Consider the following 25,546-nt stretch of genomic DNA (forward strand, 5'->3'; position numbering starts at 1 on the left):
CTTCGGCTCAGGTCATGATCCCAGGGTCCTGGGATCGAGCCCCACATCGGGCTCCCTGCTCCGCGGGCAGCCTGCTTCTCCCTCTCCCACTCCCCCTGCTTGTGTTCCCTCTCTCGGTGTCTCTCCCTGTCAAATAAATAAAATCTTTAAAAAATAAATAAATAAATAAATTCAAAGAACTTGACTGACACATATTACACTTTAATAAATAAGAAGGGATGTAATTGGGAAAATACCACCAGTGCATGAAATGAACATGCACATCTGAGGGGAGGTCAGTGGCCCGTAGCATCAAATGTCTGGATTTTGTTGTTATCCTTTAAAGTGCTGAGTTATTTTGGGCGGGCTGTTAAACTGCTTTCAAGTCAGCTGGAACCTTTCATAATTAGGGAGGCACAGCAGTCAGCACCTGAGGGCTAGTACTAAGGCAGGTCCTCTGGCAATTCTATCGAATGTGTGGGTATTCAAGTGAGCTTTCCCATTCTTGCTGGCAGGGCCTCCAACGGCTCCGAGCTCTGTGCCAGCTCTGGGAATTATTTGGCTCACAGCTCCCTTTGTCTATCCTTACGGAGTTCCACCCGATGCACACACAGTTTAATATTCAAGCAAAACTAAAGGGCCCCTAAGTTGGTCTCAGGAGCTATTTCACGATGTAGCTCCCTCTTCCATACTGCAAATCTGCCCTGCCAATTCCAACTGTGTCAGCTTCCTCGGTTTCCACCAAACAAGACTTCCAGGCTGTACTTGCGATGCCTCCCCTCCGCACTGAGGCCCAGAAAGTGCTTCCAGGCAGACAGCAGGGAAGTCAAAGGGCTCACCTCCCCGGTGTCCTTTCCCTTGTGGAAACATTATGTCTGAAAACAGTGCTTTCATAAATGTTGTCTAATTGTTACTCCATTATCCCAAACAACTTTTAAATACCATATATATATACATGTACACATATATTCTCAATGTAAAGACAAAAACAGTGGAAACAAATATTGAATTCCAGTTAGTAGGCTTGTGTTTCATGGTAGGAAGGATTAGTAATTTTGAAACTATTTTCTGCATTTTCTAGAACTGAGTGAGTAAATATACGAAAAATAATGAAACAGGATTCTCAGTGTAGAAGGGAGTTACAAAAATGGAAAGGGAGGGAGAAAATAAGAATAAGACCCCCCAGTGCTGAACTGGAACCGAAGATACCAGTATGAATTCATGGACAGAAAATGTAGACAACTACAGAGAAGCCGTGCATACACAAGCTTTATGGGATTGTATCCCCAGAAAGATAATTTGAAGTCTTAATTACCAGTACCTCAGAACGTGATCCTATTCAGAAACAGGGCCACTGCAGATGTAATTAGTTAAGATGAGGTCATACTGAACTACAGCGGGCCCTTAATGAGTCAATATGACTCATGTCCTTCTAAGAGGAGAGACACTCATGTCTAAAGAGGAGAGGCAGAGATTGGAACGATACAGCTGCACACTAAGGAAGGCCAAGAATCGCTGGCCACCACCAGAAGCTGGGAAGAGGCAAGAGAAGATTCTACCCAGAGGCTTAGAGGAACCAGCACAGCCCTGCTGACAACCTGATTTTGGACATCTAGCCTCCAGAACTGTGAGAAAAGAAATTTTTGTTGTTTGAAGCCCCATGGTTAGTGATAATTTGTTAGAGGAACCTAATACAGTACACAGTCAGGTACTTCTTAGCTCTGAACATCAAAAGGGTCTAGAAACAATGACATCCCAGTAACAATGAGCATATCTAACACCCAGACTTACTTTTTAAATATTAAGCCCAGTTCTAAAATATTCTCCAGTAAAAGGAATCCTGTGGAAACGACAAGTTGCAAGGATAGAGCCCGAGAAGTACAAGATGAACCTGGAACTTCCTGAGGTGCAGGAAGTGCTTCAAAATGATGGGGACAGCCAAGAGGACACAGAAATCAGGTAGAAGGGGCTCCCGCCAGCCAAAATGGAGCCACCTTGAGCCACAAAACCCAAATTATGACAGTAACAGATTTTAATGCTGAGTCAGAGTCCCCGAGTCCTTACTTATACTAAACAAATAAATAAATGTTAACCCATACAACAGAAGGCCAACTACTATGCATCCATGGAATGATGAAGTCTGAGAATCATCACTGTTCAGCCACCATAACGCTAACTGCTAACAGTAGAGAAACCTGGTAGCCACCATCCTAACAAAGGGGCAGAAGTTAACATCACCAGTGCCGGGACAAAGTAGTGCCCTTTGCTTCATGTACGCTGCACCGAGGACGCACTGCTCCCGCGTGGCCTTCCTCCCTCTGAGGCTTAACTCTGACCCCAGTTGTTGGCCTGTTTCCAGAGCTACAGCATTTTCATACAATGATTAGCTGTATAGGTTAAATTTAAGTCACAGGCCACCCTAAACCACTTCCCAGAGCCACCAGGCAAAATCCCGAATCAAAAATAAGCGGCAAAATCAGTAGATATGCCAAGCAACAAATGAAGTTCTGGTTTCCCTCAAGCAGCTCTTAGAAAACCCTCAAGTATGGAATTAAAATTCTGGGTGGCACAGTTTTGTCTGTCTTCTCAGGGTTCCAGGTCAGTTCTCCAGGAGCCTTGGTGGGCAGAACAGCCTCCTGCAACACAGGTGGGGCCCACTCCCAGCCTCCGTGGGCTGTGTGCTCACTCTGCAAACAGGGATGTTCACAGCACCTCCTGGGCCAATGGGAGAAATATGCCACAACAGACGAAGGCGCCCAGTGCTGTCCCTTCTGCTTGCTGTCATTTGCATTCGACACTGTGTTGTGTGTTCTCAGGAAATTGGGGCTAAGGTACCATTTGGCAGCTCTCCTCAGTTATATATTGGATGCCTCAATGTTCCTCATATAGACAGTTCCACCAGGGTCCTATAAAAGGCACATGTCTGAAGGTTTTCTACCCTTCGGCAGGTCACTGGGTTACACAGCACCAACGTCCTGACCTGAGCCCTGCCAACTTCGTCTTTGACAACCAGACTCCTGCCGCCTGCAGGCCAGGCAGCCTTGGATGGTGGGGTGTTCTCTGTCATCAGCCCCAAACAGGGAACCCACATGGGCCCCCTTGGCTAGCATGGACTCAGAATCTGGACCATTTCCCTAACTCCATACTCCTCACCCAACATTTGTTTGGATGTCTGAAGTCTTTCAGAAAACACAGCAATTCAACACAAGAGTTTATGGCAAATGCTGACATGTCATCATCATGTAATGCTGACCCTCCTCTGTAGCTCACGTCACTTCTGAGGGGTTGGCCCACCAAACCATCACCAAGACCAGGGCATGTGGGTGCTACATGGACTCCAGAGTTCCTCTACACACAAGTGCCGCAGGCATAAAGGAGGCTCCAGGAACACCTTTAATTATTCCTTTTGCAAGATCTCTGGGAAATCCCTTAAAGGGCGACAAAATGCTAGATAATTAAAAAAATTATAATGTAAAATAGTACAAAAAAAAAAAAATCACAACTCCCTGTGTTGCCCGATTCCGACCTCACCGTAACACCTTTTTTCAGCCCACTGATAGCGGGGTTCTGTTGTACGTCACCTTCCGAGACCCCAGACAAGGAAAAAACGATTTAAGGAAAGGTAACAAATTAATTCCAAAGGTTCCAAATGGACCAACCAAAACAACTCTTTGGTCCTGCAAGCATCAGCCATGACTTTTCTTCAGAGGCAGAAAAGCATATTTATACCCTAACACAGAATGACCCTTCTTGTTCTATATCACTTGGAATAAGAATATGCATATAACACTATTCCTAATAACACCCATTTTGGCAAAATAAAAAAATATATATGTATATCTGACTGGATGGCAAAAACTGCAGAAGAAAGACCCATTTTTTGATGAGACAAATCTCTAGGGACTTAATTATTTTCCTCCTCATATCTGTATATATGATTTCTAGTTTTTCTATAATTATGATGCATTATTATAATAAGTAAAAAAATATTTTTTCAGTTAATTCAAACTCTGTAACAACTTGAATGATATCTACTTCAGGAAACTGGGCATCTTAAAAGAATTAAACAGGGATGAACAGTCTGTAAAGTCTGGTTCTGGTGGACTGTGCCCAGCCAGGCCCAGAAGCCCCTTCACCGGAGGAGGTTGACCGGGGCTCCTCCACCCGTGGCTCTGGAAGCCATGGCCACGTCTCCACCACTGCTGGGACAGGCGTCAGCCACTCGGGGCCAGTCTGATGGCATAGCCCCATGCACCTGGGAACAGGCCTGCCTCCCCACAAGGAAATCTAACCTTGGGGTCCTGAACAGATAATGGCAACAGCAAGCCTGTCAGACTACAGGAGGGCCTCCCTTCTGTCCTCAGTTCTAGAGTTCATCACCCCCTTGAGACACAAAACTCTGGGCCTGAAAGTCAGTAACAATTCAGCCAATACACAATGGGATGCTCAGATCCAGCGGGAAAGCCAAAGACAATGATTTTTAAAAAGTGCTCATAACACACACAAGCACACACACACGTACACACACATCCCTGGCATGTGCTCACGGGGGAGCAGGAGCTGAGCTAAGGGCACATGGGACAAACCTCAGACAGGTGGCTGCCCAGGGCACAGAAGCCAAGGCAGGCCTGTCCCAGGATTTGGGCCATACCATGAGGCTGAACCACATGGAACTGCTGCTGTCAACCATGCCACTCAGCCAACTGGCCACTCTGTGCTGTTCAACATAGTAGCAAAGGTAGGTGGGTGAGAGGGTGGCTCACTGACGGATCTTTATACACCCCAACATCCCAGAATGGATGAAAAGTAGAGTCAGTGACTACATCCCAACATCAGGCAGACTTACAACTGTGTATGTGGTACAGACCCTGCAGCTGGTGTCCACACGCACCATGAGATCAAGCTCTGAGCTACAAGCAAGTGCCTCAGACAGGAACCCCAGCCTGCTGTGCAGTTTCCACATGCAAAGCTGTAAGACATGCCCAGGGGCTGGTCTAGGGCTACACTTGCAAAAAGAGGAGACCGGGAAGGCCTGAATACCTGGACATGAGAAATGATAGGGAACAGGGGAGGAGTCAGCAACCTAGTGGACAATGTGGAGACCCTGAGATCATCCCATTCAAGAATCCTTTGGCAAGGGCATCCAGAACCATCCATGAGGTGGCACGCTCACCGGTTGGTGGAGCCATTGTAGCAGTAGTTGGGCAGGAAGTCATAGTTGAGTTCCCAGAAGACATGGAGGGTGATTCTCCCATAGGGCGCTGACACATTGTGGTTGGCCTCCCGGAACATGGCATCAAAGCTGTCCAGTGTCAGGTACTTGCTTAGCAGCTTGTGGGTCATGCGGTTGATTTCCAAAAGGCCATCCAACTCCTACAGGACCACAAAGACAGGGGTGTGAGGACAGAAATGGGCCCAGCACAGTGGCCTTGATTCCCCACATGGGCAGTGCCATGGTTGGGGGCAGGGCAGAGTGGGCAGAAGACAGCAGGACACACAGAGGTGAGGCTGGTGTGCTAGGCCAAGAATACCCACAGTAGGGGTCTAGGAGGCCACAGGAGCTTGCTTCTTGCACCTAAATTCATTATGTCCTCTCCACTGCCTTTGAAATAGCCCTCCTTACTGTGGTCACCCCCACAGGGCCATCATTCTTTCTCCACTGAGGTCACCTCCGCATTGACCTCCCACTGGCCTCCAACCACCCACAGGGCCCAGCCCACCCCACCCTTGCTGGAGCACTGGGTCCTCAGGCATCAGCCTGAGTCAGCCTAACGTGCCTGGAATTATTTCAAAAGCACAGCTATGTAGCAGTCAGCAGATGGCCTTCCAAGCTTTCAGAGTTTGCTCATAAAGATGCCTAGGTCTGTGCTATCTACTGCAGCATCCAGTGGCCACATAAGGCAATGAGAATGTGGCTGGTCCAAACTGAGGTGCACTGTGCATGTGAGTTACACACCAGATTTAAAAAATCAAGTATGAAGACAAAGAATGTAAGATATCCATGTCAATCATACAATTCTGTGGAAGAATATGAGGAGCACTGCTCATCCTATGTGGAGATGCTCAAACCTGAGTTGTTCATGCCCACCACTCACTGAGGCTTCTCTTGTTCTACCCAAAGCTGCATCTCTAGGAATGAACAATCTTCCCTGAGTTCTTACATCTTCACTACCATTTGTCTGCAGACTTCACTCTTGGAAGATCTATTTGGCTTGGCACAAAATCCTTAATTCATACTTCCTTTCCTTGGCTTCTGGCATGAATTGCTATGGGCAAAGCTCTGAGGACAAATTTTCTTTCTCTGATCACTCTGCTCAGATATCCAGAGGATTTTTTCTTTTCCTTTAAAGTCTAATACATTTACTGCAATATTCCTTGGTATTGGCCACTTTGGGTCAGTTTTCCCAGGCACACGCCATAGGCTTTTAATATATATTTTATAGCATGTCTTAATTTTTTTAATATATAAATTCTTTTCATTTAAATTTTAGGTGGTTGGGGCACCTGGGTGGCTCAGTCGTTAAGCATCTGCCTTCAGCTCAGGTCATGATCCCAGGGTCCTGGGATCGAGCCCTGCATCGGGCTCTCTGATCGGCGGGAAGCCCACTTCTCCCTCTCCCACTCCTCCTGCTTGTGTTCCCTCTCTCACCATCTTTCTCTCTGTCAAATAAATAAATAAAATCTTAAAAAAAAAAAATTTTTTTTTAATAAATAAATAAATAAATTTTAGGTGGTTAACATATGGTGCAATATTGGCTTCTGGAGTAGAATTCAGTGATTCATCACCTACATACAACACCCAGTATTCATCCTAACAAGTACCCTCCTTAACGCCCATCACCCATCTAGCCCATCCCCCACCCATGTCCCTCCATTAACCCTCAGTTTGTTCTCTATTGTTGAGTCTCTCATGGTTTGTTTCCGTCTCTCCTTTTTTTCTTTTCCCCCTTCCTATATGTTCATCTATTTTCTGCCTTAAATTCCACATATGAGTGAGATCATATGGCATTTGTGTTTCTCTGACTTATTTCACTTAGTATAATATACTATAGCTCCATCCACATCACTGCAAATGACAAGATTTCATATTTTTTTGATGGCTGAGTAATATTCCATTGTGAATTCAGACCACATCTTCTTTATCCATTCATCAGTCAATGGACATTTGGGCTCTCTCCGTAGTTTGACTACTGTTCATAAAAGCATGTCTTAAATTCTATCAATGTTTTCTTGAAATACAACTTTTAATATTTGTTCCACCCTGTTGCTTTGGTTTTTCTCTATGATATTTGTATGTTCCCTACGTTTTTCTCTATGATATGTATGTTCGCTCTATGTTTGTTAGATCTTCATTGTCTATCTTCTGTATCATTTTCTTTCAAATACTTTTTCTGTGTTCTTTTTGATTTTTAAAATTTTCCTTCTTTTATTCTCTTGCCATAGTTAGGTGTAACTTATTCAAGGTTAGGAGTACTTCTTTGAAGCCAATTTAGAATTGTGACTACTAAGAGCAGACACTAAAAAAACGATAGGATAGACCATGTTTGATCAGTGCATACCTTTTGATTCCTATGCAAAAACTGAACCTACTACTGGTTCAATTTATCAGTAAGGACAAAATTAAAATTAGCTCCAATCCTTGTAATCAGTTTTCCACAAATCTGCTGAACCTGACAAAAGGTTCTTACACTTACAACTATTGATGTCAGGTCTTCACTTTCAAATCGTCCAATAGCCAGTTCCAGAGACTTATACATGGCTGCTGAGACACGCTGAGTAATCAGGCGATTAAGGTCTATGGATCTGCCTAGGAGCTGGAAGATGGAGAAAGGAAAAAAGAATGAACAATAAAAAACAAACAAGGGCGCCTGGGTGGCTCAGTCAGTTAAGCGTCTGCCTTCGGCTCAGGTCATGATCCCAGAGTCCTGGGATTGAGTCCCATGTTGGGCTCCCTGCTCAGTGGGGAGTCTGCTTCTCTGCCTCTCCCCTGGCTCGTGTTCTCTCTCTCTCTCTCAAATAAATAAAATCTTAAAAAAAAAAAAAAATTTTATATATATATATATATATAGAGAGAGAGAGAGAGAGAATATATATATTCTCCCAGAATCCAATTCCAAAAGATGAGGCAAACAAATAATACACAAAATGTAAACATTTTAGATCAAATAATATATATAGGTGTCATGATCAAATACCCTACTTTCCTGGAGCGGAAATTTCTACAAGTCAAAACCATAAAGGACTTTTGTATTATCATCCTTTGCATTGAACTTATACTTATGTCATGGACAGAAACCCCAAGTTTCACCAAACACCCTGGAGAATCTGGGTTTGTCACTGAGGATGCCCCTCATAAAGCTGTTCAGGACCATCTGCCACCACGGAGCAGGCTGTGCATGCCTAACCTCCACAGTGTTACAACAATGAGTAAGAGAAAATTATTCCCTATTTCAGTCCTAACAATATATGTGTCCCTCAATATCATTTCAGTAACAAAAATATGGACAAAATCCTGGTGGAAATGTCTCAAAATATGAATGGTGATTTTCTGAGAATTAAATGGAATTTTCCTTATAGTTTTCTGTATTTTCCTAATTTATGACATATATATAGTTTGTAAGGAAACAAAAAATAAGCACTGTACTTTTTATTCTTTGTGCTGGCCAAGAAAAAGCTCCTCTTTAACACTCAGCTGACAAATGTTTCTCACCTTCATTCTTTTAAAAAGTTCTAACTTTTGGGCTCTTGGAGAGGACCCAAGCCCTCTGGGGCCATGCCTTCCCCTGGGAGCCAGAGCAGGGTGGGGTGCAGAGTGCTGCAAGTCCTCCCTTGGGTTTCAGGGTATCCAAAAGAAATTGTTTTTAAAATATCAACACTTCGGGGCGCCTGGGTGGCTCAGTTGTTAAGCGTCTGCCTTCGGCTCAGGTCATGATCCCAGGGTCCTGGGATCGAGCCCCGCATTGGGCTCCCTGCTCCGCAGGAAGCCTGCTTCTCCCTCTCCACTCCCCCTGCTTGTGTTCCCTCTCTCGTTGTCTCTCTCTCTGATGAATAAATAAATAAAATCTTTAAAAAAAAAATTTCAACACTTTATAAGGATGTGGCCACAGTCACAGAACATACTGACACCTATTAAAACCCAGTGAACTCTAAGAAAACCTCACCATTCCAATGCCAGTTCCCTGCCTCACCATGCCCTGGAGAGGTCTGACTCACCTGCACATGCCTCTGCTTAAGCAGTGTCTCATAGCGGTTAGATGGCGGGAGATGAATCGTTGCCCCCTGATTCTTGCATTCTGATCGTAAACGTTTATCAAGAAGCAAACTAGTATGGAAGAAGAGAAGACATTTCTCATATTCTGTGAATTTTAATGGAAATGTGAGATCAAGTTAACCAAGATTTCATGTCCCAATCATAAACCGTATACTCACCTTCCTGCCATAACTTTATAATATGCAAATATCTGGTCTGCCAGCTTATAAACAAATTGGTCAAAGCATAGATTCACCTGAAGAAAAAGAAAGCATATATTAGATTTTTATTTCCTAAAGATCAAATAAGACAACTAAAAAAAAAAACAAAACACTTTTGATCCACCAAATTCCATTTCTAGGTATTTAACCAAAAAAACTGAAAATACTAACTTGAAAAGATATATGCATCCCCATGTTTACTGCAGCATTATTTACAAGAGCGAAGACATGGAAGCAACCTAAGCATCCACTGATGGATAAATATATACAGAACTGTGACACACACACACGAATATCATTCAGTCATAAAAAAGGAAATCCTGCCATTTGCAACTACATGGATGGACCCTGAGGGCATTATGCTCACTGAAATAAGTCAGACAAAGACAAATACTGTACAATCTCACTTATATGTGGAATCTTAAAAACAACAACAACAACAAAACAAATGCATAGAGAACAGACTGGTGGTTCCAGAGGCAGGGGTAGGTAGGGATGGGCAGAATGGGTGAAAGTGGTCAAAAGGTTCAAACTTCCAGTTATAAAATGAATACGTTCTGGGAATATAAAGTCAAAAGAAAATCTTTTGTTAAGGCAACTAACAAAGGCTCTCTTATTAGAAAAGAGAAACAAGAAACAACCTCATTGTCCAAAAACAACAGATTAAATATATCCTGGTGTGGCCAGGAGTGACTACTACACAGCCACTGAAAATTCTATCAGAACCTCTCTTACTGATGGAGAAAAATGCTCCCTGTCTCTTAAAGGCAAAGGAATATGAAAAAGTCTCTCTTCAACATGTGTTCCCAGTGGTTAATATGCACTGCATTTGGGTTCTGCTCCTGCCACGGGGCTGTGTATCCCAGGGGCTGCATGTGGCCTCCCCTGGAACATGGCCGGCTGCTCTGGCCACTGAGGTCGGGCAGGAGACATAGGATGGATACAGCCTTGTGACTCCACCCCCAAAACTGTATCTTCCCTTGCAAATGGGGTTAGCCTCCCCACCCAGAACTCTGATAAGGACACTATGTGCTCAAAGGGGAACCACCCCAGGACCTGCAGGTCTCTGCCACATGCCTACCCTACACGGCCCAAGAGCCTATGATACCTCCCTGAAGAAGCACTTTCTAGTGTCTCTGTGAGGAGGCAGAGAAGGACATCTAGATGCACAATGCAATTTGTTGAGGTTAAATGCTCTTAAATCTTAAGCTACAAAATAAGATTTATCTCCTTAGCTGCATGTACACAGATTTAATAGTTCCACTTGTAGGAATCTGTCCTCAAAAAATAATCAAACGCAGCTAAAAAATTAGGTGCAAGGAAGTTCATCAAAGCATCACTTCCAATACGCAAAAATAAAAAGCTAAAACGAAAGAAATAAAATAGGGGTTAGTTTAAATTGTGTTCATAGCGGAAGACAGGTGAGGACACAGAGGTGCTTATGACATGCAGTCAAATCTTCATGTTGTAAGACCCCAATCATCACATGTGTGGATGCAGATGGAAGGGTTCACTCCAAAATGTTTATTTCAAAACTTCATTCTATTGTTTAAACCTCCTTGTATTATAAAGAAAATTTGCTTCCTCTAATACTCAGAGAAAAAGGAGATTAAAGTTTGTTAAAGGTGCCTAGGCCCTCACCTCTGCCTCAATTTCATCGTAGAGAAACTGCTTGTTGAACCTGGTGAGGGCATAGTGTGCGCTGTCATTGTACAGGTCCAGGGAGTACAGGACGTACCTGCAGAGGGGGCAAATGGTCAGCCCAGCCTTCCCCACAGGGCTTCTTGGCTCTCACATCCCACGCTCCAGGCGAAATTTAACATTCATTGTTTTGTTTTGTTTTTTAAGATTTTATTTATTTATTTGACAGAGAGAGACACAGCGAGAGAGGGAACACAAGCAGGGGGAGTGGGAGAGGGAGAAGCAGGCTTCCCGCCGAGCAGGGAGCCCGATGCAGGGCTGGATCCCAGGACCCTGAGATCATGACCCGAGCCGAAAGCAGATGCCCAACGACTGAGCCACCCAGGCGCCCCTTAACATTCATTGTTGACCTCTCACATGAGGAAAAACAATCTCTTACTTCAGACACAAAATGGGGTTCCTGCCGAGGGCCCTAATGGACCAAGCCAGACGATCCCACAGATGGGACACACTTACTAAGGCCATGCCCAGGGCCCTGGGCGGGTCCACAAGGGCTTCCTGTAACAGCATCTTCTCACTTATTTATGTTTCAAAGTTTTCCACCACAGAATACAGTATTTTTTATAACCACAAAACAAGTTATTTTCTTATTTCTAAGAATGAACTGTCGGACTTAATAAGAAAAACATATGAAGATCCTGGGTCCCACAGCTGACCACGACCATGTCCAGCATGGCCAAAAGCCCCTCTCCCCTAGCCCCGTATTTGGACAAAAGGCAGCAGCCAGCAGTCTCCTCCAGTGGTAAGGTCCCTCTGAGGTACAAGGCCTCTTCCACCTCACAGGAGGAAGGCTGTGTAAGCCGTGGGGCCAAGCTCAATTCCAAAGACACAACACAGAGGCGCGCTAAGGCCTCTGCATTAGATGTCCATGCTCCTCATCCCCTCTCTGGTGCTGCAGAACAGAGGTTACGACCACTGCAGAGAAAGTGGAAGGCCATCCTCCTGACCACCACACAAGAACTGATGTGCACAGGCAAAGACAAGGTGCGATACATTTGCTCTGTGTGCCAAAGAACCTGCTGGGTCAGTCCCCAGTCTGTTCACAAGACATACCCCTTTCCTATTACTTCACCTGCAGGAACCTCCTATTTTGAAAGTCTCCCACCCCCTAGCCTGGCCTTGAGCTCTGACCTCAAAAGAAAGCTATTCAATTAATACTTCCTCTCCCAAATTCACCTGGTTCAGAGGCTGTGCCACGAGAGGCTAGGCCACCTCTCCTTTTGCTGACCCTAGCTGAGCCCCCACGGCCTCACTAGTACCTGACACGGTGGGACTTAGTGACTTCTGCTGCCTGAGTTCCTGATTTTAGTCTAAAGCCAAGAAACCCGTTACTTGTATTAATCTCTGAAGTCTTACCCCAAGTATGACAACTTCAAATGAAATGCTGAAAACAGCCCAACCCCTCCTCCATCTCCCAGCTCCCAAATGCCACCAAGGACCCTGGTCATCACAAAGAGCTGAGACACGGCCACAGGGTACTCACTCCATCATTGACGCCTCCTTGGTCTCCAGGATGTGGTCCGTCAGGATCCAGGGCATGGACATCTCGATAGGGAACTGGATCCTCCTGCCCATTGTCAGTTCCAGAAAGAACTCTCGGAACCACAACTGTGAAAGGTCACAGCACTGCTGGAGTGTTTCTTGAAGGATTCAAATGATATCATGTTAATCTTCTGCAAGCAGAAAAACTCAGCAGGACAATCTAGGACAAGGAGAGGCATATGCGAGGTGCCGGCTCCTTCAATCTCAGCCCGAGCCATGCGGGAGTGGACGTGAGCGGGGGGTGGGGGGGTGGGGGTGACACGGCACCTCACACTAGAGATGAGACATCCACGACGTGGCTGCAAGCAAAGCCACCCTAGACCGTGCAAGTTCTCTCTCACAAAAAGAGCAGAGTCAGCATCTTTCCCTGCTGGCCTGGCACAGACACCACCACCCGCCAATGGAACCTTGTCAATGCTGTGAGCTTCTCTGAGGGATTGGGAGGGGGAAAAAAATGTCCTTTTTAAAAGGAAAAATAAAAACCATGTTATTTTATTTTACTCAGGATAAAGATACAGCATTACATGCATATTCAGTACAAGTTTATCTAATGTAAAATAGAAACAAATGAAAAAAAAAATGTGTCCATCATTTGACAAGTGGAAAACAAAAGCCTTGCTATTTACTCCAAACCAGCAGCACCTGCAGCCAAGATAGAGGCTTCCTGCTCTGAGCAAGCTGCTGCAGCACCACAGTAAACATGGACTCCACAATGACAAGGGTATCCACCCAGCACCCTGGTCAAGGTGACTGCCACCCTCCACACGTCACTGCTCGTGGGGGCTGTTTCTGATACTTATCACTATCTTGTTCTCAAGCCACGTGACAGATTACATTCGTCTGTGTTTCTGACCTCATATGGGTTACAAAGATTGCATTCAAGTCATAGAGCCAGCCAGCCACAGGCCCACGGCCCTCATCCTAAGGGCCACGGCACATGGAGGGGGCCCCTGGCTGGCCGTGCATTTAAAGCGACAGGTGAGGGAATATCACGAAGGTTACAACACAGGCCACCGTCTGGGTGTGTGAGGGGACCACAGCAGGGGATGGTCAGCAGAAGCATTCTAGACGGTGTTAGCAGTGTTAGAACATGCTGGGCCAGACGCTGGTCCGCAGTATCTCTTACCACTGAAATTTATCAAGTGAGTGTAGAAGAATGACTCTCGATGAAATTTTTCTATGTCCAATATGGTGGGGCCCTCAAGGCTACTTCTCAAGGTTTTCTTGGAACCACTTTTGTCTGCAATGAGGGACTCTAGCATGGTTCTCACCATGTAAAGCTGCATTATCCAAGGAAACATTTGTGGGGGAGAAAATATACATGGTACATTAGTTACACCAAACTCAGATAAACCACAAGAGGAAGACTACTCCGCTATGCCCTGACCAGAGCCAGGCTGGAGCGGTAAGCCTAGCACTACACCAGCTCCTCAAAGTGGGTCTGGGCACCCATCTAAGTAGCCAAGTTGGTGCTGCTTGGGAGAAAGAATCTGTTACGGAGCAGTTCACCTCCGTGCCATAAACATCAACAAGAAAAACAAATGATGTCTTACCACCAAAGGTTAAAAGAGGCGGATAGGTGTAGGACTGCCTCAGAAACGCGTTTACCACATGCAAGAGTCTTTCCATGCCCAAAGACTTGAGCTGCCTCAGCAGCTCAGCAGAGCTCAAGGACTCCGCCATGGTGCGCACCAGGTAGAGCTAGACACGGACAGATGTGGGGGGAGAGGTGGGAGAGAGCCGTTAGTCACAGGACACACACATCATGGGGTGGGGAGACACACATGGGAATGGAGGGTGGGGAGGGTGCATGCACATTGGACAGACCCAGGACAAGTGTCCTCCTTAAGTGGGCCAAATGCCTTCCTCCCAGATATTTGAGAGGTTTCATAGAGAGCCAACAATGTGCTTTGCTGGTAGTTCTCTAAAACACTGGCAGAAGAGATTATAAAAAGCCCCCAAGAGAAGAACAATGAGTAAACAATACTAAGTCCCAAAATGGGAAGAGAAAAGCAGAAGGACATATTAAACCAGGTATGAGAGTCAGAAGAAAGCTGCTTTTGGGGGGCAGAGGGTTGAGCATGCCAGGAGAGAAAACAGCAGTGGTGGCTTAAGACCAGGGACACAAAAAAGCTACATTCTTAAATTTCTAAAAGTTTTATCTTCAGAAACGATCATTTTCAGTCCCAACATAAAAAGTATAACCATACATTTAAACACCCACCAGGAAACACAGCGTAAATACGGACACATAGACTTTCACCCACATTTTTGCAATGGAGTCGATGCAGTCAAATTAAATTCTGCATGCAAATGACCAAATCCGAGAATCACAAGGATGTCTTGGCAAAATGCTCCAGATTCACTTGGGCAGGAAACAGAGGAGCAGAAAAGGCACAGGCAATATTTGATCATCTTGAGCAGACAGTGGTTATGTCATTTTACTCCTGGCCTTGCTTACCAACCCTCAGCTCAGGGTTAGCCCACTCAGGGGAACAGGTGGAGCAGGGGAGCAGGGAGGATGAGAACCTGAGTGCTGGAGGGTCCTACAGCACGCCGGGGTACTTTGATGTCAAAGCCGCTCTTGGGGTCCTTCTCGCCCCGCAGGGCTGGGTCATTGAAGGGCTCATGCCCAGTCTCCCAGTCGCACACGGTCTTCCTGATGGCCTGCAGGACACTGAACAGCCCCACCAAGTCATCAGTGAGGCACAGAGTGCTGACACCCTCAGGACTTTTAAAAATCACAGCATCGCCTCACCTAACACATACCTCTCAGGACAGCCAACTCTCACACGTGATTTCCTTTGGGGGCAGTGGAGGACGTGGTAATGGACCAGTTGAAAGCGAAATTTTGAATAGATCATTTTCTGGGGGACATTACTAGCTCCAGAAGATCTGACTTAGCTGCAGTTTGCATCAATTAACCTGAAGTGATGTTTTATTTCCTGAACACTGAGTCATGCAAAAGGCGGAAGGGGACAGACCACAAATATCCACCCAGGGAGCTGAAACTCAACCTCCCTTGGCTGATTTCCTGATTTCTAACAGGAACATGTCACCAACACAACTGTAGGGACTGGGCCTATGTCTCAGACACATTTGGAACATGTTCCCATCCCCAACAGGGCTCCACCATATGGAGACTCCCCTCCCCCACCACAGGCAACCACTTGGTAGATATACCCATGTGCCTATCCTATTACCTCACGGGGAAAGTTCTGGCTAAAACCTGAGTTACTCTTAGACTATACTTCACATTGCCCATGTGGTGAGCCTCCCATTATAGCAAACGTGAGCAAAATGGGAAGACTCACAGTATCACATTTTATTAATGCTAAAAGTGAAACCAAGCCAGGTGTCAAACACATCAATTTATAATTTATAAGCAAAAAAATGAAATCAATATACTTGTGAGCCCCAGTAAACTTCATTTTACATAGATGTCTCCGAAAGACAACTTTAAAAGGCTAAATATTAAGAGAAAACTGCTCAAGATTGCTACAGGATCTCTGCAATATCTGTGTTAGTCTCTGACCAATTTGTAGGACAAGCCAAAAGGAACAGAAGCAAAAATACTGAAGACGACGCACTTTGAGATGGGAAATGTGATGCTGGGCTTCCTGTCCCCCCAAGCCTGGTGATCAGAATCATCAAAAAGATTTTGAGACACTCTCCTGCCCCAAGATAAACACACCCTTATCTCTGCGTCCCCACTGCTCAGACATTCTGTAGTCGATTTATTATACGTTGGTCAGGTGAGTAATTGGACCCATCGCATTATATTTAGAGGAAATTCACCAGAAGGGCATCTGGACGTTGAAGATAAATGCACTGAGCATATTTATGAAAATCTAACTATACAGTTGTTCAAACCTAAGCTAATTCTACAACTTCGGACTCTGAGCTCACAGGGAGGTATTACACTGAGGCTGACCTCTGGATGACGTTCTTCTTCTTCTTGATGGCCTGCCTGAGTGGCTCCCGGAGAGTAACCTGGGAAAAGTCCTGCAGTGCAGCATAGACGGTGTGCCGGATGGCATGGTTGAACACACTCTCCATCCTGCCCATCAGCACCTGCAGACCTTTGATCATGGCGATCACCTGCAGGGGGACACACGACTTTCAGTGTGGTGGACAGTGACAGGAGATGGCTCCTTCTTAGGTGACACCAAGTTGCACCTGGAAGCTGCCTCTTTCTAGTGCACAGCACCTCTCCCTGGCCTCCCATGTTTCTGCTCTAAAGCTGCTGCCCTGTAGTTCTTCCCAAGAGCAGTGAGCTCAGCTCTAATTCAGCAGCTGTGCCTGTGCCTGGGTCTGACTCCATTAGACCATGAGTGCCTTGAGGACAGGGATGGATTTGCTTGGCTTGGCATGAGCTAACAGGGGTGTTTGGTAACTCACTCAGAATACTCCCAAATGCATAAGGGCATACCCCCTGTGAAGGACTTTAAAGGATAAAGAATAAAACAGATTCATGAAAGCAAATATGTTATTAGCTGGAAAAGAAAAAAGAAGTTATAGCCCAAATCCCATCTGTTAAACACTAACAGCATGCTGAATTAATATGCATGAGAAGGTCTGGAAGGAAATACACTAAAATGCTTAAAGTTCATGTCTGTGACAGCATCACAGACACTATAATGCCCTCAAGGCACACTCGTGTGTTCTATTTGTCTGCTTTAGGGATTGGTTGGATGGTTCTCTAATGAGGGGAAGAAAAAGGAAATTTCTATGAAAAAAAAAGCAAATGCCCCGATTCAAATTCAAACCGAACGGAATTCAAATTCAAATCAACCTGAATGAAAATGAAAATACTATACATTCAAATTTATGGGATGTAGGAAAAGTTACGCTAAAAAGTAAATTTGGAGCTTTAGAGGCATATATCAGGAAACAAAAAGTCTGACAATAATAATCTAACATTCATCATAAATCTGTAAAAAGAATAGGAAAATACACGCCCCCCCAAACTAGAGGGAAATAAATACTGACAAGTAAAAATTAACAAAACAGAAAACAAGCAAATCATAGAAGGTGATCAACAAAGATAAAGCTGTTTAAAAAAATAAGTAAATAAATAACAGAATTGACAACTTTCCCGCAGGACTAATCAAGAAAAACACAGACAAGGCACGAACTACGAGCATTAAGAATGAAAAGGGGGGGCATTATCACACAGTTTACAGATATTAAGAGATTACGTGACTGTATCAGCATAGGACAAACATACAGATCAATGGAATAGAAACAGAGTTCAGAAATAAATCTTCACATTTACAGTCAATTGATTTTCAACAAGTGTGTGAAAACAATTCAACAGGGAAATATTATCTTTTCAACAAACAGTATCCACATGCAAAACAATGAAATTGGTCTCCTGTGCAGGAAAGGGTTAACTGGTGATGCCTGGGATGATCAAACCCTCCAGATTCCCAGGAAAGGCCTGTTTTCAGGACTGGCCCGTGGCCAACTCCTAGGAACTGAGCCCTGAGCCCTGGGAATAGTCTGCCTGAAAAGAATGTCTGTGTTCACCCAAGGCTCTGGGCCACTGCAGTACCAGCGTGACGAGACGGTCTACGCCACCAATGTCATGATGGTGAACACCTATGTCTGTACTGGGAGTCTGGAACCTGAGTAGCCAAGGTCAATCACGAAGGTATGTTGCATGCCGACACTACTGACCCCCCAAACAAACCTGGACGCTAAGATCTTGGGTAAGCTTCCCTAGTTGGCAATGCTTTCCACATGTTGTCACCCATCTCTGCCGGGAAAATGAAGCACATCCCGCACAAGTGCGCTAGTAGGGGGTACCCAGAAGTTCGTACCTGGTTTCTCCTGGACTTCACCCAGGTGCCTTTTGCTGATCTAAATCTGTCTCCTTTCACTGTAATAAATGATAACCTTGAGTAGAACAGCTACTCAGCCCTGAGTCCTTCTAGCAAACCAAGCCTGAGAGCAGTTTTAGGAATCTCTAACAGCCCCTACCTCACACCATACTAAAAAATTAACTCAGAATGTATCACACATTTAAATTTAAGAGGCAAAACTATAGAATTCTTAGAAGAAAACATAAGAGTAAATTTTCATGACTTGGGTTGGGAAATGGTTTCTTAGATATAATATGAAAAGCACAAGCAGCAAAAGAAAAAAAATAGGTAAACTGAACTTTATAAAAATTAAAGACTTTATGCTTCAAAGGACCCCTTAGGAAAGTAAAAAGACAATCATAGAATGGAAGAATATAAGTCATATGTCTGCTAAGGAACTCTTATCTAGAATATATAAAGAACTCAATAAGATAAATAATCCAATTAAAAAATGGACAGAGGATCTGAATAAACATTTCTCCAAAGAAGATATATAAATTGCCAAGAAGCACATGGAAATACGCTCAGCATCATTAGTTGTTACAAAAATGCAAATCAAAATCATAATGAGATACATTTCACATGTAGTAGGATGGCTAGAATCAAAAAGACGGAAAATAACAAGTGTTGACAAGGATTCAGAGAAAGTAGAAGCCTCATACACTGTTGGTAGGAATGTAAAATAGTGCTGCCACTTGGGAAAGCCCATCTGGTAGTTTCTCAAAATGTTAAACAGCGTTATCATATGACCCAGCAATTCTACTACTAGATGTATCCTGAAAAGAAATGAAACATGCATCCATACAAAAACTAGTACACAAAAGTTAATAGCAGCATTATTTGTAATCGTGAAAAGGTAGAAACAACCAAACTAAAAAATCAGCTAAAAAATAAATAAAATGTGATACATCCATACAATGGGATGGGATTCAGCAATGGAAAGAATAAAATACTGATACATGTATGAACCTTGAAAACATGATGTTCAGTGAAAGAAGCCAATCACAATCAGCCACATATTGTATGACTTCATTTATATGAGGTGTTCAGAATAAGCAAATCTACAGAGTCACAAAGCAGATTGGTGGCTGCCTAGGGCTGAAGGGAGGGGAGAATTGGGGGTGACTGCTAATGGGTGTGAAGTTTCTTTCTGACATAACAAAAATGTCCTAAATTTGATTGTGATTGTACAACTCTGTGACTATATATATATATATAAAAAAAAGCGCTGAATTTTTATACTTCAAACAGGTGAATTGTATACTGTGTAGAAAAAAAAAAAAAAACTGTTACCAAAATAAGATGAGAATTTATGAAAAACTTTATGACAAATATTAGAAAATTTTAAAAGATTCCTTGAAAATTCCCTGAAAATATAACTTACCATCCCTGAAAATACAACTTAACAAAACTGATACAAATAGAAATAGAAAATGTACATGGTAAAGAAACTGAATGTTTCAAAAACCATCCCACAAAGGGAAAGCTTCACCAGTAAATGCTAGCAAACACTGAAAGAAGTAACATGAACCTTACACAAACCACTCCAGACAATATAAAAAAGAAGGGAGACCCCTGAGTTGTTTTATGAAGCCGGCATCCAGAAAACTAGAATGGAAGGTTATAAAAAAGTACTGTTACACACTACACAGGTGTGGGCTGTGTGCAGTGACTTCCTTCTCTAAAGTACACTATGAAAAGGATAAAGCAGGGGTGAGGGGAAGGTGTAGGGTAACTTCCTAATAGAGAAACCTGACAGTACTTCCTTGGCCAGGTGAGCAAGGTCGACACCAACCGTGATGAGTTTGTTGACAGTATGTACCCTTGACGTGATGTGATGGAAATGATGCTTCACCTCTATGGTCCTCCTTCCCCAAACCTGTAACTCCAGTCTAATTATGAAAAAAAGTCACATAAATACCAACTGAGAAACATTCTACAAAATACCTGACCAGTGCTCCTGAAATCTATCAAGGTCATCCAACACAAGGGAAGTCTGAAAAACTCACAACCCAGAGGAGCCTAAGGAGATATGATGACTTAATGTAATGTGGGATCTTAGATCAGAACTAAGACATAATGGAAAGACTGACGAAATCTGAATGAAGTATGGACTTTAGTTAATAAAATGTACCAATATTGGTTTATTAATTATAACAATACTAATGTGAAATGTTAACAATAAAGAAAAATGGGTGTGGGGTATATAGGAACTCACTGTATCATCTTTGCAATTTTTCTGTCAACCTAAAAATATTTTACAATACAAGGTTTATTTAAAAAAGTGATAGCAAAGACACTCTCACTCATCAAGTTTGATATAAAAATCCTAAGCAAAATACTAGCAAACTATATCCAACAATATATAAAGAGGATAATCTGTCATGACTGAGTTGAGTTTATACCAGGAATGCAAGGCTACCTTAACATCAAACCTGATTTAAAAAAAAAAAAAAAGTGGGGGAAAAAAACCCTCACAATCAATGTAAATTCACCACATTAATGGAATAAAAGAGAAAAGTCACAGAAGTACCTCAGTGGATACAAAGTGTTTAATAGAATTAATATCAACTCATAATAAAATCTCTTAGTAAACAAGAATGGAAGGCAAGTTCCTTACTGATGAAGGTTGGCTATAAGAAACCTGCAGGAGGGGCGCCTGGATGGCTCAGTCAGTGACACGTCTGCCTTTGGCTCAGGTCATGGTCCCAGGGTCCTGGGATCGAGCCCGGCATCAAGCTGTCCCTGCTCAGTGGGGAGTCTACCTTTCCCTCTCCCTCTTCTGCCCCTCCCCCTGCTTGTGGTCTGTCTCTCTCTCAAATAAATAAATAAAATTAAAAAAAAAAAAAGAAACCTACAGCAAACACATTATATGGTGAAATATTGAAAGCTTTCCCTTTGAGATGAGGAATGAGACAAGGATGCCTATTTAACAAGTAGGGGTTCCATCCATTGTGATTAAAAAAATAAATAAAAATGGAAAGTTGGGATAAATAAAACTGCCATCATTTTCAGATGATTATTATATTGGTAGAAAATCCAATGGATAATTTGTTACAATTAACAAATGAGTTTAGACAGGTTGGCAGATATAAGAAAAAATACAAAAAATAATTTTAATTCTAAATATCAATGACAAACATTTAGAAAAAATTTAAAACCTATCATCTAGTATCAAATACCTAGAAATAAAGCTAACACAAGATGTGTAAGAGTTTTACAGATTATAAAAGAGAAATTAAAGAGAATCTAAATAAATGGAGGGACAGACCATGTTCATAAAAGGCTTACTATTCTAAATTTATCAATTCTCCTTAAAATGACCTATAGGTTTATTCATATCCCCATAAAAAATTTCAACAGGTTTCACTGTGAGATATGAAAAAAATGATTCTAAAATTGATATGAAAATACAAACAGCAAGAATAACCAATGAACTCTTGAAGACAGAGAAGCTTGCTTTACCAGACACAGACCAGCTACAGTAAACAAGACAGAGGGGCATGAGGGGCGCCTGGGTGGCTCAGATGATTAAGCATCTGCCTTCGGCTCAGGTCACGATCCCAGGGTCCTGGGGTTGAGCCCCGCATCAAGCCCTGTATCGGGCTCCCTGCTCTGCGGGGAGCCTGCTTCTCCCCCTCCCTCTGCTTCTCCCCCTGCTCATGTTCTCTCTCTCTCTCTGTATCTCTGTGTCTCAAATGAATAAATAAAAAAATTAAAAAAAAAAAAAAAAAAGAGGGGCATGAGAACAAGGACAGACCAACTGACCAATGGATTAGAACAGGGAGAAAAACACACTCATACAAGAATGGTCACTTGATCCACAACAAAAGTGAGATAGAGCAGAGCCAGAAGTGTTTTAAAAACTAACTTCGGGGGGCCACGTGGCTGGCTCAGTTAGAAGCGACAACATGAAACTGCATTGAATTTTACTCAAGTTTTTGCCTTTGCTGTGAATGGGAAGGCAGTCTGAGGCCAGAGCTGTGGAGGAAAAGAAAGCAAAGCGCACCTCCACCAGGGCAAACTTCTCCTCGCTGGTGTAGTTGTAGCGGGTGGCACGCTCATACTCCTCGGCATTGTCCGGGCAGTCCTTGTTGGAGTACTTGTCCGTTGGGTGCACAAGTTTCCATGAATACTGGTGTGGTCAGAAAGGGGGAGACATCCACACTGAATGCAAAATGCTTATGTTCTGGTCATACTGACATGACTATCCCCGAAGCGACCACAGGCCAGCCTTCTAATGTTAGCTGTATCTGAAATTCACACACATGCATGCATGCTCACACATACACTCACACACCAAGTCCATCCCCATAAAACTGCAAGACATTCTGGCCATGTAACTTCAGGTTTAAGAACTACATAAGGTAAAATGTCCTGGATCTATTGTGTTGAATATCTTAAGACTAGGTATTTACTTCATTAAAAAAAAAAAAATCAGCCTTTCAAATGATCACGTACTCATCCAACTTAACAATTTTTATCTGGTCAAAATAAGCAACAAAAAGAAAAATCTTCTATGACTTAACAGGTATCCAAATCTTCATATGGCATCAGAAACTATTTTACTAATGCTAAACAAAAGAAACCGATGGCTGGAACTCCACAGAGCAAACATTTTATAAAAATGAGAATTAAAAATCATCATAAAGGTATGTATGTTTTAAAAGATGAGGCCCTTTTTATTTGTAACACACATAAATGAAATGTACTTTGAGCCATCTAAGAAACATTTATAGTGATAGAGATTTTTATTTCTAGGATCAAAGATAAAAAGCCAATTCGTTCTTGATCCAAAGACCAAAGTTAATGCAGAAAAAATATCATTTAGTCAATTTCTTGGGTGATTTTGGGAAGAAAAGCACTTCTAACCAACCAGGGGTAGACGTTCTTTCAGATGTCGGCATTTGCAGACAAAAGCAAGTACAGAGTGCCTACCACTTCCATCACATGAGCACTCCACTGTGACAGCAGCTGCAGGCCCTGCAGGGCCAGGTCAAACAGCTTCCGGTACTCAGCGTCTGTCTTCTGAGCCTCCTGGCGGCCCGACCCTGTGACAACCTGGAGCACCACAGGAACAGCAAGAAGTCACCCCATTATCTAGAAAAACCAGTTAGGCATTTCCCCAGGACCTAGCAAATCCACTAGGAATCTACAGGAAAGGTGCATTTGCAAAATGATGAAATGATGGGGGCACAGGACCCTTTACCGCAGCAGAGCCCTGACAGTGGACATTCTGCAGCTCTCAAAGAAGAGAACACCTCTGCAGACGGTGCTGGCGGCATCTCTAGGACATGGTGTTAACAGAACCATGTGCACAGTTAGGCGTCTACTTAGCTAATAAAGAAAAACATGCACATCATGTGCATCTGCTTATATCAAAAAATGAAAACTTATATTTAAGAATGGTTACCTAAAGGGCAGGAAGGCATAGGGTGGGGAGGAAGGCAGACTTCTCTGAATATACCTCCTTTTGTACATCTGACTTTGGAACCACATAAACATGTAATGGAATTATGACAGAAAATTAAGTTATGGGACACAAGCAATCCCTAAAACTCAAAAGCAAGATGAAAGCATGAATTAAAGTGTGTACAGAATTGGGTTCATGACCGCACAGAGGAACAATGTAGTGCAGGTACGTGACAAGCTTTTTTGATTACAGTGTAAGTGCCTGGCATTAAGCTTTTGATTGCCACTGGATGCCAAATGGAGGCATCCATTTCAAGGACATCCATCTAAAATAAACACAGTGCCAGCTATACAAGTAGATAAAGAGCCAGGCAGCTCCATCTATGAAGCTCCCCCCTTAGAAAGCTCTGGGTGACCTAGTAACTTATCACTCGAGTGACCCCACTTTAGTGCCCTAATTCCTGCTCTTATGTTTGAAATTTGCCAATAAAGAGTAAACCCATGAAATCCTAGGTACCCCACCCTGGGCCCCAATAAAGGCAGAGTCTCAGATCCACACTCCTTCTCTACCTGTCACTTCACTTTGTGGCTCCAGGCATGCCATGTGCCTTCCAGAATGTGTAAGTAATAATCCTTCTTTTTCTCAAAATTCCCTGATGGTTATTGCTGAGGTGCATCTTGCAAGCATAGTAAGAACCACAGGGGCATGTGCAGCTACAGTATTGGCTCAACTTAGGGAAATGTCTACGGGGCTGCCAAAGATAGGGGAGTCCTTCAGGCATCACTATCACTATAGGCTGAGACCAACACAAAACAAACCACTTCAAGTGACTCTGAAAAACAATGATTTAAAGGAAGGGAAGAGGGAAGAGGGAAGGGAAGAGGGAAGGAGAAGGGGAAGGGGAAAGGGAAAGGGAGAAGGGAAGGGGGAAAGAAAGAGAAAGCAAGCCCAATGATTTGATCTCTATCCCTGGAGGGAGAAAATTTAAGGGCAAAATTAACTTAAAAAATAAATCTTAAAACAACTTTTAGTAATTATATTGTCATTATAATACTGTAATGTTATATATTACAATATATAATTATATTGTTTCTAATAATTATATTGTTATTAGCAGTGTTGGTATTGCTATTTTAAGACTGCTAAGTGTATACTAAGACATCAAGTCAAAATATCCTGTAGTCATTAAGAACCAGGATTCTCAGCTTGAAGGGGGAAAAAGATGGAAACTGAAGTAGATTAACTTCAAAACGGGACTCCAAAAAGCTTGCCACCTTAGATGATGCTAGAGGATCAATTATTTGAAAAACTGATACACGTAGCAACGGAATCCAGCTCTGACCTGTCTCTCCTGAAGGAATCATACTGCAGAGCAAGGCTCAGCTGTCAGGAGTTGAGAAGGAGTGAAAGGACTGGAAGACCATCATGTCACAGCCCTAATGAACTCATACATTTGGCAGTGGACAATGGCTGTCTACACTCTGGAGAGAGATGGCCAGACACTCTAGCAGTCTGCAGCACGGCCAGTGAAGGGCCAGCTGTACTGAGAGGATGGAAGCAGAGTTTGATCAGG

At 43.3% G+C, this 25,546-nt stretch overlaps 1 protein-coding gene across 4 annotated transcripts in view; it reads right to left on the reverse strand.

Annotated features, from left to right (window-relative positions):
- The window catches only part of CYFIP1 (cytoplasmic FMR1 interacting protein 1), a 128,026-nt gene that overhangs the window by 39,487 nt on the left and 62,993 nt on the right, over positions 1-25,546 (reverse strand). For all 4 annotated transcript variants that reach the window (XM_032395430.1, XM_032395429.1, XM_032395428.1 and 1 more), the window contains 11 exons: positions 23,499-23,621; positions 22,570-22,695; positions 16,628-16,794; positions 15,223-15,370; positions 13,820-13,973; positions 12,635-12,791; positions 11,092-11,188; positions 9,409-9,485; positions 9,193-9,301; positions 7,674-7,793; positions 5,153-5,352 (listed from right to left, as the gene is read on the reverse strand). In XM_032395430.1, coding sequence (XP_032251321.1) covers positions 5,153-5,352; positions 7,674-7,793; positions 9,193-9,301; positions 9,409-9,485; positions 11,092-11,188; positions 12,635-12,791; positions 13,820-13,973; positions 15,223-15,370; positions 16,628-16,794; positions 22,570-22,695; positions 23,499-23,621 — 1,478 coding nt within the window. The remainder of the gene's footprint in view (positions 1-5,152; positions 5,353-7,673; positions 7,794-9,192; positions 9,302-9,408; positions 9,486-11,091; positions 11,189-12,634; positions 12,792-13,819; positions 13,974-15,222; positions 15,371-16,627; positions 16,795-22,569; positions 22,696-23,498; positions 23,622-25,546) is intronic.

Source organism: Phoca vitulina, unplaced genomic scaffold (genome assembly GCF_004348235.1).
Source record: "Phoca vitulina isolate PV1807 unplaced genomic scaffold, GSC_HSeal_1.0 scaffold84, whole genome shotgun sequence".
NCBI lineage: Eukaryota > Metazoa > Chordata > Mammalia > Carnivora > Phocidae > Phoca > Phoca vitulina.